Source organism: Gymnoscopelus microlampas (assembly GCF_963454915.1).
Source record: "Gymnoscopelus microlampas genome assembly, chromosome: 16".
NCBI classification, from domain to species: domain Eukaryota; kingdom Metazoa; phylum Chordata; class Actinopteri; order Myctophiformes; family Myctophidae; genus Gymnoscopelus; species Gymnoscopelus microlampas.
The window spans coordinates 37,584,786-37,602,015 of record NC_139953.1 but is presented as its reverse complement, the minus strand read 5'-3'; the positions used below and the strand labels follow the sequence as shown (position 1 = coordinate 37,602,015).

General features: G+C 41.2%; 1 protein-coding gene across 1 annotated transcript; it reads left to right on the top strand.

Moving 5' to 3' along the window:
• Nucleotides 1-1,403: 1,403 nt before the first annotated feature.
• On the top strand, nucleotides 1,404-16,829 carry LOC311062976 (tyrosine-protein kinase FRK-like; the record flags this gene model as incomplete). The annotated part of the gene is made up of 9 exons (XM_084082196.1): nucleotides 1,404-1,536; nucleotides 1,858-2,137; nucleotides 4,821-4,942; nucleotides 5,914-6,074; nucleotides 8,196-8,364; nucleotides 8,859-9,020; nucleotides 15,331-15,512; nucleotides 16,022-16,178; nucleotides 16,621-16,829. 9 exons carry the CDS (start codon nucleotides 1,404-1,406, stop codon nucleotides 16,827-16,829), a joined length of 1,575 nt encoding a protein of 524 aa, XP_083938322.1.
• Nucleotides 16,830-17,230: the final 401 nt, after the last annotated feature.

Below are 17,230 nucleotides of genomic sequence, written 5' to 3'. Positions count from 1 at the left end.
GGTTCAGACTCAGTCAGAGTAAACGTTTTCTAACAGATGGTTTTAAACAACCTAAATCTCAGTCGTGTCATAATGAACCCTTTCCCTGATCATCAGGGTCAGAAAGAATTCATCTCAACGCAAGCGGATGGGTTTTTGACGAACTTTAGACTTGATTTTCTTACCTTAATAAACATTGTCATAAATACTATATGCTTCCAGTCACTAGTTTAAAGTCTCCTTTCAATCATCATGATATGTGTTTTGGTAAATTATGGTCCCATATATTTATATGGTCTGTATATATACAGTATATATGGTCTGGTTGCATTTTGCAGGATATGGCGTGATATGACGCGATATTGAAAGATGGCGGCGGATTTGAAATTCCTGAACAATCGGCTTCATTTACGGTCTGTAGAAACCAATGGCGTCGCTTCGTCCATTATTTTTATACAGTCTATGATCTAAACGGATAAATGCTGTTCACTGGAGTGCATATACTGTAGACGCCTTAATAGACAACGTCACACTGATAAGAACCATGCTCACGCAGGCTGGCACCAAAAAAAAACGACCTCTCATAAGATGCAATGTTAAAGTGGTCACTGCCTCACGACGTGAGGCTCACGAGTAAAAATGCATCCCATCAAACTTTCAGATGCTGTTTTTCTCCCAGCATGGAGGAAGAATGTTTAGGATTTTTACTGTGATCTTTCGCTCTTGAAGTTGAAATATATAATCCTTGGTTTCTGTTGTGTGCAGTTGTCCCCCAAACCCCACCTCCAGTGGCTGTCATAAGAACGGAGGGAGCGCTCTATGATCAGGGCACCAGAACCTGCTTGGCTCGCGCAGCTTGGAGCCCGTTAAGCCTAATTTATGCTCCGTCCCACGAAGGTGTCGCATGCAGAGAATAGCAGACCTCCAAGCTCACGACGGTCTCATCCGCAACGCGGTTGAGAGCTTGTATGTCAGCTATAATTACACAAGTGGTTCTTAAAAATGTCCACAGAGGCTGCAGCTCTCAAGACCTGTGGAGGGGCATTCCATACTTTTTAGTTATTCGTGCCGCAGGGGAACTTCAGTTTTCTGCCTCACCCAGCTTAAAAACAACAAAAACACAAAAAACAAAACATCTAAGACACTCCACAAAAGCTTGTTTAACAGTAGTGTTTGTAAGTGGTTCTTAAAAAATTCCACAGGGGCTGACCTTTAGAACAGGGGCTGACCTGCAGAAGGGCGTTCCATACCCTTTTGTAATAAAAATAAAACCCCGCCTTCTGACCGTCTTTTATGACCTGGAGAGTATTTATTTACCTCTTGACTTTCAAAAAGTCCAAGAACAACTCCAAGGTAAACTATGGGACCATAAGGGCGGATAACAATCTATCAATAGTTTTGCTCCTATAGATTGCCTGAGCAGAATGATTTCCAACGCGGAGATTCAAGAAACGTGTTGCCAGCGTTTTCTGAGTTGTTTCAAGAAGCCAAAACCCGAGTTCGGAGGCACCGATATTGACGATGGGATGAAGAAACACTTTGAGGTGATCGTAGATGGTAAATATATAGCCAACCCCAAACCCGGCGTCTCTTTATCCAAACTCCCAGGCAAACTCCCGGGGATGGACAACCAGTGGTATACCGGAGTGGAAGCAAGCGATGCACCGTACCCAGCACTATCTCCATTGCCATTTGCGAAAGGGCCCCCTACCCCCTCCTTGACTCGGGGCCGGGGTTCGATTTTTTTTACCACACCGTACCCAGCACCATCTCCATTGCCATTTGCAGAAGGGCCCCCTCCCCCCCCCTTGCGCCGGGGCCGGGGTTCGATTTTTGTTACCACACCGTACCCAGCACCATCTCCATTGCCATTTGCAGAAGGACCCCCTCCCCCCTCCTTGCGTCGGGGCCCGTGTTCGATTTTGCGCCAAGTCACTGTGGACAACGTGGTGAATTGTGTTTACATTGCTCTGTATGACTACACCGCCCGGACCGAGGAGGACCTGAGCTTTAATGCCGGGGATAAGCTGGAGGCTTTGGACAAGAGTATTGGGGACTGGTGGTGGTATGCCAAAGCACTCACCGGGATGTCTGCCTCGAAGAAAGGTTACATTCCTGCCAACTATGTGGCCCCCGTGGAGAGTATTGACGCCGAGCCGTAAGTACAGTAGCCTTACAGTATACTATACTATACCCCCCTTGTTGCCTTGCCCCAACATTAATTAAGATTATTAAATTAAATTCACCACACGACTGGACAACATTGATTGTCTTGTTCATTTTTGTATGAATTAGAATTATAAAACATTATTTTGATGGCACTGCTGCCGTGTCATTTTTTATTTGTGCAAAATAATTGCACTGACAGAGCCTGAACTTCTTTTGACCAATCATCCAAAAGTGTCTTAGCTTGGACAGTTGGACTCAATCAATCATTCATGTTTCAAATTAGTTAATTGTGAGTACATTTTGGCCTATATTTGATATCCATACTGACCTATCTTTTCAAACAATCCTTAAAATCAATGCCACTGTCATTCATGAGTTGTTAGTGTTGGGTTGAAGTAGTTAATCATTGTCTATGTCCAGGAAGAAGCTACAGGATATAGGCTAGGTTAATAATTCTGGTGATCATCATTCATTCAGATCATCAACAAAGCCTTAATATGCTTCAGATGGTATTTAATGGATAACCGCATCTAGCATCAATTTGCCACAATAGTGGATAGACAAACTTTTTGTGCAAGGTAGTACCACTAGACAGAGGGTGACATAATGAGATACCGTAGAAGGCCTGTACGTCACCCTGGCCACAAACAAACATGCTGAATGGGTTTCTTGTGAGAAGTTCAGTGTGTTTTGTGAAAGTGTTTTAAATATGCATGTCTTCCATTCTTAAACTTTTAACTACAGTAATTGTGATTATGGGAGAGTGGGCAAACCATCTCTGTGCTTTTAAGAAGATAGCACAGGAGAGAGCGCTTTGGCTAGATGCAATCCTTGACCAGCTGAGATCCATGTGTTCCCAGAGAGGGGGAGCCACCATAACCCAACTGTAATTTACCTCTAGACACAAAACAGAATGTCAGGAGGAGAGTAGCCTAAACTCGGGTGCATTTCTCCTTTCCGACATGTCGCCTTTCCGACGTTGACGAACCCTATACCTAACCCTAACCCTAACCCTAACCGCACACGGAAGCCACTATTCGGAGTGGTGAGATGTCGGAATGGAGAGTGAACACCCCTAAACTCGATTAGAACACAGGCATGTTATGTGTGGATTTTCTTTTATCCCAGTTATACCCAAAAGGAAAGTTATGTCAAAAACTGGAATCATGTTGTAAACAAATGCAACAAATAGAGCCTGTTACGGTACTTTCACCCTGCCAAGCATTCCTATAAGAAACCTTCTTCAGACCAGCTGTGAGACAGTTTTTCCTGTTCTTTTCACCCTAACTCTTCCACAGTTTCATTCACTTGCAGTACCTGATTAGCGTGTTTTGTGACAAGGTAGAGAGTGCTTTGTCCAATGATCTTAATCACTGATTAACCTTAAAGGGATAGTTCACCCCCAAAATGAGTTTTTTTTTTTTATCGATTAGTCACTGTGTGGAGACTTGAATTCCAGGCTAGCCCAGTACAACCATGTCTTATATTGTTTGACACTGAGCAGCTCCACTGAGGCAGTTTTGGGCCAAGTGCCTTGCTCAAGGGCACTTCAACGCCAGAGATTTTCCCTGCCAGTCCGGGGGATCAAACCGGCAGCCTTCGGGCCGCACGCACTCTTCTAGAGGCTCCAACCATATAATACATTATATTAGAAGCACCTGGCCGTGATTACCATGCAGTGTTTAGAATGTTGATAATAGTTTGCTTTGATGATATTTATTTACCATTCTCAATTTTCAAGCATGGAAATCGCACACTGATACTTTCTATTTTATTTTAACATAAGTTTTATTGAAGGATTGTCACAGCTTACAGAATAAGATAAACAGTGATAAAAAAAATTGAAACCCTTCTAGTTTTCTGAAAAAACAAACGCACAAGACAAACACAAACCTTCCCACCGCAAAAGAGTACATTTGACAGTAAGGTACAATGAAGAAGGGCAGAAAGTGGAAAAAAGGAGAAAAAAAAGGACGAAACAGAACACCAGCCAAAAGAGTATCAGAGGAGATGACAGCATGTGATACATTTGTTGGTCCAATATATTATGCATTAAAAAATACACAGAGAATGCTTAACACAAACTGTTCTCAAGCACTTGAGGGGCCACCTCGAGCACGGGCTACGTCACAGGAAAAAAAATAAAAACAAAATATTATTCGACATCTATCCTACTGAACGTTTTACCAGAGAAAGAAAGTTAGGGTTAAAGCAGGCTTAATTTGGCCAATATTAAGATTGTTCAGTAGGCTTTAAGGGAACTCTGAAATGTAATTGTTTTTTAGTAATGTACATGTTTTTATTAGAAGCTGATTAATTAAGTGCATAGAATTCGTTTATCAGGCAGACGTGATCTTTTTTGTTGATTGTATACCGAATTCTCTTCATGTGTAGCATATTGCCCAAGTCTCTTAAGCCACACTGGTGCTTTCTTGTGGAGGCATGTTTTCGACTAAATACAAAACATTTTCATACTCAAGGCAGACTTATTGATCACAAAATCGCTAATGTAACCAAATGGCCTTTCTGAGTGTCCAAGAGGGGGCTTCATCAATGCAATATGATCATATTAAATCTAGGACCTTCCTATCCAAGAGACCCTTGATTAAAGCTAAAACGACTAGTCAAATGATGACCATAAGGTATCTCTCTGCATCCTTTGTGATTTGCAGATGGTATTTTGGTGACACAAAGAGACTTGATGCAGAGAAGCTGTTGTTAGCTGGAGGGAACCAGCAAGGAGCCTTTCTCATCAGAAACTGTGAAAGTCAGAAAGGAGACCTCTCTCTCTCAGGTAATCTCATCTCCAGTTGCAACAAGCTATACCATGTTAGGTGTTTCCCTTTTCTTCTCTGAAACCATGCAATCAACCTGGTGGACTTGAGTATCAACAGTAATATACATAATATTTTTAAAGTCATGTTATGTAGCACCTCAACCTCTATGTATTTCTGTGCAAAGTTCCTGATAGAGGCTTAAAGCAGGAACTGGATACACTAAACACATGTTTCCTCGTTCCAGAAAAATACTACCTTCGCTCAGAGCGAATTCTTTCCATCACCTGACTGAAGTGATTGATCACTCAAGGTCAACGACTTAACCCATTTAGACCTGAGGCCGATTCTAAAAACGTCTTCTAAATCCTGACCTAAGTTTTCTGAAAAACTTCAAATATGTATAAAAGCCATGTGAAAAAATTGGGGCAGAGGTTCTGCTCTAGGGTTGCCAACTCCCAGAGATTAAAATAAGGGACACCTATGCTGGGCGCGGCCGAAACAATTTTTGGGGGTCAAACCCCCAAAAACCTGTGCATTAGGCTACTACATCACAACGAAATTAAATGCAATGCTTCAGCCATACACCAGATATGTATTGTGGTGAAATGTTCTACAGAGACCGTATCTTAGCAACACTGAAAGCGTTGGGAGCAGGGCAGCAGAATCACCACAATTTCTCAAATAAATTCCCCGACCTCAAAATACGGAACAAAATGCGTCCCGTATCAGTTCATTGCGCGTTTCCAAAAACGGAACAATTCCGTATTTTACGGGACTGGTATCCAGGGAGTGTGTGTACAGTTTCGCTGCGATCAAGCCAACAGTGCCGGAGATTAGCTGTACACAGACATAATGACACACGGACGGACACACGGACACGCGGACGGAAAAACATACTCTCACCATGCCTTTCGTCCTGCCGGAGACAATAAAACTGGGTTATTGCTAATAGCCAGCAACAGTAACCTTCTGCACGTTATCTTTTTAGTGTTGGACAGAGGGAAGGTGAAGCACTACAAACTCAGAAAAACAGATGCTGGCCGTTATTTCGTGACCAAGAATAAGAGCTTTGTAACACTGCGGGAGTTTGTGGAACACTACACCAAGCAGAACAGGCTTTGTGTGTGTCTGTCCGAACCATGCAAAAAGGTGAAACATTGATTCTGTATGCTAAAAGCTATGAATGGTTTCCTCAGTTGAGTTTCTCTATTTGTATTCATGATGGTGGTAGTAGAACAACACTATTATCAAACATAATTAATGCATGTCATATAATTATGATAGTCACTTATCTATATACATTTATCTAATGTTACAATATAATCGTAGTTCATAAAAAAAATCCTGTTTTTAACCACTTAAACCCTTTTCACCGGCCACACCCACTGTGGGCCTGGTCACACCCACCGTGGGCATGGCCACGCCCACAGTGGGCATGGCCAGGCCCACCGTGGGCGTTGCCAGGTAGGGGAGGTGGGGAGCCCTATATCAATGAGTTTCCTGTTTAGAAAAATCACCCTTTTTTTTAAAGCCAATACTGAAAGACAAACTACTGAGAAATAATACTTCTTATATCTTCTTTTTTAAGATTTTCGGTCAGTATCATATTAATAACATTATACTGCGCACTGTTTATGCTGAATGTAGGCCAGTGATGTAGGCCTACCCGATGCCGAGATGTACATAGCTATGGTACCTGCTATGGAACTGGGTGAAGATGAATCCTGGGTGAAGATGAATCCTTATGACGGTGAAATTAAAATGACAAGTGATGCCGACAAGCTGGTATGTTATTCATCACTAATGTCAGTGTCAAATGGATAAAAAGCAAGAAAGCTATAAAAACTCGGGAAATTGCAAAGAAGTTTATTGTGCTTAGATTTGACGCTTATTGTAATAGACTTTGGGCTTCTTTTTCTGTAAAGTTGCTTGTTAATATTGGTAGTTGCGGGTTGCGTTTTTTTATAGCTTGTTTCTAAAGTGTGGTTGCTTATTTGGGCTTGCTTCCAAATGTTTTATTATTATTTAAACCAGTGGTTCTCAATGTCATGGTTGGATGGTGGACCCCCAAATGAAAATGTATTTGCTAACCCCCATCTGAAAATGTTCATGTAAAGAAAATAGGCCTGCCCTACATACACTCCTGTCAAAAGGATAAAAAGCAAGAAAGCTAAAACGCTTATAATAATATTAACATTGCTTGGAATCAAATTATTGGTTAAGTGTTGTTTTAGCATATTTAGCAATTTGCACTATATTAAAACGTTGTGATTCCTAGGCTTGTGTTTTGTAACTTTATCCAAAAAGTTCGTAATGAGTTAAATTCATCCCGCTAATCTGTAACTGTAACACTAACACTGAAATTATACTGCTGTAAACTGCAGTTTAACGATCAAAACCTGTAGTATGGCCGGTGCCGTGCAGCGGGGGGGGGGGGGGGGGGGGGGGGGTTGGCCTTTGCCTAGGGCCCAATCTGACATAAATGCGGCCCTGGTCACAACGCAGCGCGAGAGATATTTGCACTCTTAAATCTCAGAATGGTAAATGTGAGATAGCCTTTTCTTCTTCTTCTGTAGGGATATTCGGGGCGTAAGTCTGATTATCCTGGTTGAGCGGGATCTCTCTCTCTTCTCCTGGGCTTAGTCTCTGAGTAATGTCACAATTGTGACGGAGACCAGGGGCAGAGATCTGGCTTGAGGCCGGGGGGGGGTCGGCCGCGAGTTTCTTGGTGGTTTTTGGTTACTTTATTTCGGTTTTAGGGTTAGAGTTAGGTTAGGGTTATGTTATTTAATTCTTATATTTGCCTTATTTTACTGATTTATTATCAAAACATTTATTATTTTAACATTTATTTTCATTATTCTAAATGACTTGGGGGGTTACAATCTGAAGCTAGGGGGGACAAAACCCCCCGTCCCCCCGGGTTCTCCGTGCCTGACATAGACAGAACTGTAAGTTCCTTCCTTTGGCGGCCTATGAGCAATGTCACAATTGTGACGGAGACAGAACTGTAAGATTAGTTCCTTCCTATGGGCTGGGTAGAGATGATAGTCTTCTCCGCTGGGTGATGATGAGGCTAAGCACTGATTCTTAGGGGACGATAGCTTATATACTATGGGTGATGTCGCAAGTGTGACATCACGCTGGCCTCGTGCCCCGATTAGGTGGCTTCAAGCTAGGCATCAGTTACCTCGCAACAATCATCATTAAGATTTTTGTTTGCTGTTTTAGATGGAACTGATTTTGTCTATTGTGACTGGCTCTTTGTAGATAGAGGCCCCACAGACTCATGGTCTGTCCTACAATACAGTGGACGACTGGGAGATTGAGCGGGGTTCCATCAAACTGCTGAAGAAGCTGGGAGTGGGTCAGTTTGGAGAGGTCTACGAAGGCCTGTGGAACGACACCACAGCAGTGGCAGTGAAGACACTCAAGCCTGGTAAATAAAACTGTTTTCCCTGATTTTGTTTTGCAGACCTAAAACACCATATGTTGTAATACAATGTTTACATGTAAGATACTGAATAAAAGTTATATCCAGTAATGGCTATTCCTCCTCAGAGAACAGAATATCTAATTTTCGTACATGTGTATTAATGGCCAACAGAAACTCATGGGAAACCATACACTCTGTCCCTGTTAAAGTTCAAAAGGACATGGTCTCTTGGCTCATCAGTTAATAGCCAGTTTTGTGTTAGAGTATTCTAATTTAATTCTCAGTTAATTGTCTGCAGTGCTAATGCAGAAGAGAAGCCTGTTTCTTGGCGGGTGGGCGTGTCATTGTGCTGGCAGATTTGGACATGGTGTTTCTGAGCACCAGGGGCTTTGGCTTCACTGTCTTTGGCTCATCCTTGTTAGCTGAGTACCCCCACGCTGTGTGGTAAAAATCACCCAATACTGATTTATAAAACTATTAACTGACACTCTTCCCAGGTACCATTGGTGCTTCCGAGGACTTCCTCAGGGAGGCCCAGATCATGAAGAAGCTGCATCACCCTAAGTTGATCCAGCTGTACGCCGTGTGCACCGTGGAGGAACCCATCTACATCATCACAGAGCTCATGAGTAATGGCGGCCTGCTGAAGTACCTCCAGAGTAAGGGATCATTTTAAGGTTCAATTTGCTGGGGGGATGGGGGGATCCATGCAGCTGCTTTTCATATGAATGTTCGCTTTAAAAAACATATAATATATTCAAGGATTTGCGCAAATCTTCACGGTTTAAAAAAAAATGCAGATCTACAAGCTCACGAAGAAAGTGACACGCTATGAGCTAGTATATCTGCTATTTTTAAATAGCCAAAGTATGAAATAATGGTGAAAGCGGTTAAAATGATTGTAATGCTCATGCTATAACTACTTAAAATCTAAAATGACACGGAGGCTTGATGTGTGACCTTTTTTGTTTTGTTTTTTTTGGCTTTGCGGCAGCGTGACAGATGTTGAGTCACTGCCAGTCAGACGGATGGTCGGTCTGAGGAGCGCTCATGTGCAATTGATGTCTGTGGCCTTGAGTTAGCTTAGTACTGTATGCCCTCTGGCTCATGACAAGGACTTGGTCAACGTCGCACAGAGGCTAGCCTTTAACATGTACAGACGGGTTAAAAGGAAAAAGGAGAGAAAAAAATGCTCAATTAAGCTATACTTTTTGGTAGCACTTTACAATAATGACCCGTTAAAAAGCATTTATAAACGTTTATAAGTAGTTTGTAAACTATTAACAAATCATTAACAACCTGTTTGTTGACATTCGTAAATGATTACTAAAACCTTTATAACTACAGTTACAAATCATTTGTAAAGTATTAGTAAGTAGTGAACTATTCATGAATAAGCCATTTATATACATCTGTAAAAGATTATTAAATCATTTGTAACGACCCATTCTAAAGCATTTATAAACGTTTATAAGCAGTTTGTAGACTATTAACAAATCATTAACAACCTGTTTATTGACATTTGTAAATGATTACTAAAACCTTTATAACTACGGTTACAAATAATCTATAAAGGTATTAGTAACTATTCATGAATAAGCCATGTATAATACATCTGTAAATGATTATTAAATCATTTGTAACTGATGTTACATAATATATACAAGCTATTGGTAGCTTGTTCATGTTTAACATATGCTTTGTTAAACATTCCTCAAGTATCTATAAATCCTTAGTACATGTTATTATGTGCCCTATAGTAAAGTGAAGACAGTTCATCATTTACAACTGTCTGTTAATGTGTTTGTTCATGTTTAACATGCTTTGTAAAACATTCCTAAAATATCTATAAATCCTTTGTACATGTTATTATGTGCCCTACAGTAAAGTGAAGACAGTTCATCATTTATGACTGTCTGTTAATGTGGACTTTCTCCTTACCTGTTGCAAACTACCTGGCTTTCATGAATGCAGACACCAAACAATTACTAGAATTATCATTCATGTTAAGCAAATGATGCGTAAGACATTCGTAAAGAGTATGTAAACCATTTGTGGTGTTAGGGACCAAAAAAGTCACTACAAAGTACTACCAATCAACTCTAAATTGCCTGAAACGTACAGGTTTTTGGGGGGACGATTTTGGCCTCCACACTTAATGATTATTTCGGATTTAACTTTCGTTTCGGTGGTGACCAACTTTCGTTTCGGTAGTTTGATTACAAAATGTAAGTTGTGTAAAAAATAATCTGACTATACTAAGTTGTTATTTGTTTGTTTAAGTCAGGCTATACTCTACTCAGAGTCATAAGTTTACAAAATGTACTAAAGTACAGTGAACGTCTGTGCGGTTTGTCTTCATCACTGAAAATAACGTACATGTAAACTGATGTCATGTGCAGTTGGGGTGAAGAAACACAACCCCCCCGAAACACAACCATTTCACTCCTAATAATACCTATTTGATTTGACATCCTGACTTGCTGCTGTAGCTGAGGCTTGAACCTGTTACCTGCGGCTCACTAGTCAGTGACTCCATTCACCTACAGCTGTTTCCTTGGAATCTGTGGTTCTGAAACGTTTTGTTGTCAACCCCCCAAATTGACATGTATTTGGGCAGTGGACCCCAATGTGAAAAGATGTAGTGTCAGGGCCCCCCATGAAAAAGATTTATATTTATGCTGTAACACATTTTTTTAAAGTTATTTGTCTTGTTTGTTGTTCAAGTCAAAGCACCAGGAAAGCTGTACTTGTCAGCCATCTGTTAGCTCAATGGGTTGAGACGCAGTATTCATGATCCAGAGGCCATGAGTTCAAATCCCATTGATGTCTTTCCTATGATTCTTTCCTTTGCAGACTGGCTTCCGGAAGATCAACTGAAAACTACCAGGAAGGCTATATTTGTCATCCAACTGTTAGCTCAATGGGTTGAGACGCAGTATTCATGATCCAGAGGCCATGAGTTCAAATCCCATTGATGTCTTTCCTATGATTCTTTCCTTTGCAGAGTGGCTTCCAGAAGATCAACTGAAAACTACCAGGAAGGCTGTACTTGTCAGCCATCTGTTAGCTCAATGGGTTGAGACGCAGTATTCATGATCCAGAGGCCATGAGTTCAAATCCCATTGATGTCTTTCCTATGATTCTTTCCTTTGCAGACTGGCTTCCAGAAGATCAAGTGAAAACTACCAGGAAGGCTGTACTTGTCAGCCATCTGTTAGCTCAATGGGTTGAGACGCAGTATTCATGATCCAGAGGCCATGAGTTCAAATCCCATTGATGTCTTTCCTATGATTCTTTCCTTTGCAGACTGGCTTCCAGAAGATCAACTGAAAACTACCAGGAAGGCTGTACTTGTCAGCCATCTGTTAGCTCAATGGGTTGAGACGCAGTATTCATGATCCAGAGGCCATGAGTTCAAATCCCATTGATGTCTTTCCTATGATTCTTTCCTTTGCAGACTGGCTTCCAGAAGATCAACTGAAAACTACCAGGAAGGCTGTACTTGTCAGCCATCTGTTAACTCAATGGGTTGAGACGCAGTATACACGATCCAGAGGCCATGAGTTCAAATCCCACTGGTGTCTTTACTGTGATGCTTCCCTTTGCAGACTAACTTCTAGAAAAACAAGTTAAAACCACCAGAAAACCTGTAACTCTCAGCCAACAGCATAGCTCAACTGGTAGAGCGTCTGTCCAATAACCTGACTTGACTTGACTTGAGTGGGTTCGATTCCCACTCGAGTCAAGTGTCCCCGGTAACTTGGGCCAACGGATACATTGACTGATATCCTTAGTGATGCTTCCCTTTGCAGACTAACTTCTAGAAAAACAAGTTAAAACCACCAGAAAACCTGTAACTCTCAGCCAACAGCATAGCTCAACTGGTAGAGCGTCTGTCCAATAACATGACTTGACTTGACTTGAGTGGGTTCGATTCCCACTCGAGTCAAGTGTCCCCGGTAACTTGGGCCAACGGATAAATCTTGTCAATTTATCCGTTGCCCCAAGTTATCGGGGACACTTGACTCAAGTGGGAATCGAACCCACTCAAGTCAAGTCATGTTATTGGACATACGCTCTACCAGTTGAGCTATGCTGTAGGCTGAGAGTTACAGGTTTCCTGGTGGTTTTAACTTGTTTTTCTAGAAGTTAGTCTGCAAAGGGAAGCATCACTAAGGATATCAGTCAATTTATCCGTTGCCCCAAGTTACCGGGGACACTTGACTCGAGTGGGAATCGAACCCACTCAAGTCAAGTCATGTTATTGGACAGACGCTCTACCAGTTGAGCTATGCTGTTGGCTGAGCGTTACAGGTTTCCTGGTGGTTTTAACTTGTTTTTCTAGAAGTTAGTCTGCAAAGGGAAGCATCACTAAGGATATCAGTCAATTTATCCGTTGGCCCAAGTTACCGGGGACACTTGACTCGAGTGGGAATCGAACCCACTCAAGTCAAGTCATGTTATTGGACAGACGCTCTACCAGTTGAGCTATGCTGTTGGCTGAGAGTTACAGGTTTTCTGGTGGTTTTAACTTGTTTTTCTAGAAGTTAGTCTGCAAAGGGAAGCATCACAGTAAAGACACCAGTGGGATTTGAACTCATGGCCTCTGGATCATGTATACTGCGTCTCAACCCATTGAGTTAACAGATGGCTGACAAGTACAGCCTTCCTGGTAGTTTTCAGTTGATCTTCTGGAAGCCAGTCTGCAAAGGAAAGAATCATAGGAAAGACATCAATGGGATTTGAACTCATGGCCTCTGGATCATGAATACTGCGTCTCAACCCATTGAGCTAACAGATGGCTGACAAGTACAGCCTTCCTGGTAGTTTTCAGTTGATCTTCTGGAAGCCAGTCTGCAAAGGAAAGAATCATGGGAAAGACATCAATGGGATTTGAACTCATGGCCTCTGGATCATGAATTCTGCGTCTCAACCCATTGAGCTAACAGATGGCTGACAAGTACAGCCTTCCTGGTAGTTTTCACTTGATCTTCTGGAAGCCAGTCTGCAAAGGAAAGAATCATAGGAAAGACATCAATGGGATTTGAACTCATGGCCTCTGGATCATGAATACTGCGTCTCAACCCATTGAGCTAACAGATGGCTGACAAGTACAGCCTTCCTGGTAGTTTTCAGTTGATCTTCTGGAAGCCAGTCTGCAAAGGAAAGACACCAGTGGGATTTGAACTCATGGCCTCTGGATCATGAATACTGCGTCTCAACCCATTGAGCTAACAGTTGGATGACAAATATAGCCTTCCTGGTAGTTTTCAGTTGATCTTCCGGAAGCCAGTCTGCAAAGGAAAGAATCATAGGAAAGACATCAATGGGATTTGAACTCATGGCCTCTGGATCATGAATACTGCGTCTCAACCCATTGAGCTAACAGATGGCTGACAAGTACAGCTTTCCTGGTGCTTTGACTTGAACAACAAACAAGACAAATAACTTTAAAAAAATGTGTTACAGCATAAATATAAATCTTTTTCATGGGGGGCCCTGACACTACATCTTTTCACATTGGGGTCCACTGCCCAAATACATGTCAATTTGGGGGGTTGACAACAAAACGTTTCAGAACCACAGATTCCAAGGAAACAGCTGTAGGTGAATGGATAGAGTCACTGACTAGTGAGCCGCAGGTAACAGGTTCAAGCCTCAGCTACAGCAGCAAGTCAGGATGTCAAATCAAATAGGTATTATTAGGAGTGAAATGGTTGTGTTTCGGGGGGGTTGTGTTTCTTCACCCCAACTGCACATGACATCAGTTTACATGTACGTTATTTTCAGTGATGAAGACAAACCGCACAGACGTTCACTGTACTTTAGTACATTTTGTAAACTTATGACTCTGAGTAGAGTATAGCCTGACTTAAACAAACAAATAACAACTTAGTATAGTCAGATTATTTTTTACACAACTTACATTTTGTAATCAAACTACCGAAACGAAAGTTGGTCACCACCGAAACGAAAGTTAAATCCGAAATAATCACTAAGTGTGGAGGCCAAAATCGTCCCCCCAAAAACCTGTTAGGAGTACGTTTCAGGCAATTTAGAGTTGATTGGTAGTACTTTGTAGTGACTTTTGTGGTCCCTAACACCACAAATGGTTTACATACTCTTTACGAATGTCTTACGCATCATTTGCTTAACATGAATGATAATTCTAGTAATTGTTTGGTGTCTGCATTCATGAAAGCCAGGTAGTTTGCAACAGGTAAGGAGAAAGTCCACATTAACAGACAGTCATAAATGATGAACTGTCTTCTTCACTTTACTGTAGGGCACATAATAACATGTACAAAGGATTTATAGATATTTTAGGAATGTTTTACAAAGCATGTTAAACATGAACAAACACATTAACAGACAGTTGTAAATGATGAACTGTCTTCACTTTACTATAGGGCACATAATAATAACATGTACTAAGGATTTATAGATACTTTAGGAATGTTTAACAAAGCATATGTTAAACATGAACAAGGTACCAATAGCTTGTATATATTATGTAACATCAGTTACAAATGATTTAATAATCATTTACAGATGTATTATACATGGCTTATTCATGAATAGTTACTAATACCTTTATAGATGATTTGTAACCGTAGTTATAAAGGTTTTAGTAATCATTTACGAATGTCAATAAACAGGTTGTTAATGATTTGTTAATAGTCTACAAACTGCTTATAAACGTTTATAAATGCTTTATAACAGGTCATTATTGTAAATTGCTACCTACTTTTTTACGATCTGATTATTATGATGAACACCTTGTTTAATTTCCTTTAAACGAGCAGCGAGGGGGAATGTCTGCCAGGTTTAGGTTGGCATTCCATAGTTGTACACCACTAGAGGACACTTTATGTTTTGTTTTCCTTAAATTCGTCACCCATCTGTGTACACGTACTGTACATTATACTGTAAAATACCATGTTAATTCTCTCCCTGTCTCTGCAGAGGACCAGGGTGTCAAACTGGGTGTCTCTGATCAGATTGAGATGGCTGCTCAGGTGGCAGCCGGCATGGCCTACCTAGAGCTACAGAACTACATCCACAGAGACCTGGCAGCCAGGAACGTGCTGGTGGGCGACAACAACATCTGCAAGGTGGCCGACTTCGGCCTCGCCAGGGTTTTGCTGGTGAGTGTCTCACTCTTAACATCTGGTGCACGGTTTGTTGTGTGGTGAGGATTTCTTTCTTTTTTTGACTAGGATACCAGTCCGACAATCACACGTCCAGAGATTGGCGTCACTGGGCAAATTCCCGCAACCTTTTGATGATCGGGCCGATTGACAGCCAACGAATGCTCGCAAATTTGTTCCCACGCTCTGGACAGGCGTGTAACTGTGAACTGTGAACTGTGCTTTTTGGCGAGATGCCCCAAAACAATTTGGGGGGTCAAACCCGCCAAAACACTCCCAAAATGCATAGAAAACGATGCATTATACCTATAACACAATGGTCTTACACCTGCATTATAGGCTGATAATGCAGATAGACAGAGACATTCATCGATTTCTTTTAGTACCAGTATAGACCCATGGTGGACCCCGGTCAACAAAGTATATAGGGCTTAAAGCTACACTATGTAAATGTTTTAGTGAATAAAACCTTTTAAAAGATCAAATTTGTATCTGTGGTCTGGTAGGGAAACGTGTATGAAGCCAGAGAAGGAACCAAATTCCCTGTGAAGTGGACGGCTCCGGAGGCCTTCCAGTACAGCAAGTCCACCATCAAATCTGACGTGTGGTCCTTTGGCATCTTGCTGTATGAGATCGTGACCTTTGGCAATACGCCGTATCCAAGTAAGAGCTTTGTATTCAATCACCTTAATGATAAGTTATAGTAAAGGTATTCATCACGTTTTATAAGTGGAATGTGGATGATTATATATTTGTTTTTACTTAACTGACAAAACACTTAGGGGATTTTATTAATCAAATTCTTTTACAATAATTTGGCCAAAATAAGAAATATTGTGAAAATGTGTGCAAACCTTATATTCTTTTAAAGCGAATATTTTTAACTCCAATCTTTGCTTCTGGGGGTCCCTGGAACAAAACAATTTGAGATGGGGGTCGGCGGCCAAATACAAATCATTTTGGGGGTCCTTAACATTAAAAGGTTTGAGCACCACCAGATATTATTGCAACTTAAGTTTTTCAGAAAAACTGTTTTGAAGACATTTGAAGAATCGGCCTCAGGTCTTAATGGGTTAAGTTGTCATCTTTCTTTGAATCCATCCAGCCATGAACAACCAGGAGGTGGTCCAGAGGTTGCGAGTGGGCTACAGGATGCCCTGTCCCCCTCACTGCCCCAAAGTTATGTATGAGATCATGATGGACTGCTGGAAGGAGTACGAGCAGGAAAGACCCACGTTTGAGGCACTCCAGTGGAAGCTACAGAACCTATTTGACCTAGCCTGGCATAGCCAGAACACTGTGTGCAAACTTTGAAATGGCAGATTGGTTAAGATATAAAGTTTAAATAATTCTGTCATTTAATGGAGTTAAACGGTGGAGTTAAAAAGGTATAAAAGCAGAAGGGAACCTAAACTCAGTAGAGCCAGCATTTCCCCATTGAACAGTGAGCCACATGGTCTGCTGAGAATTCATCTTAAAACGGTTTGCTTTGGACATTATTTGTCTGTAAGTACATTTAAGTTGTAGTTTGTCGGTGTAATGATTGTATTTTATGTAAAACTTGATGTTTGCAGGTTTCCTGTGTAGACTAGGTTGTTTGTTTGTTTGGTTGATTGTTGTGTAAGCAAGCACATCTGCTCTGCATTTCATAATATAATATATTATATAATATCTATCTAATATCCAGATTAGGCTACTAACCAGTTTAAACTTTA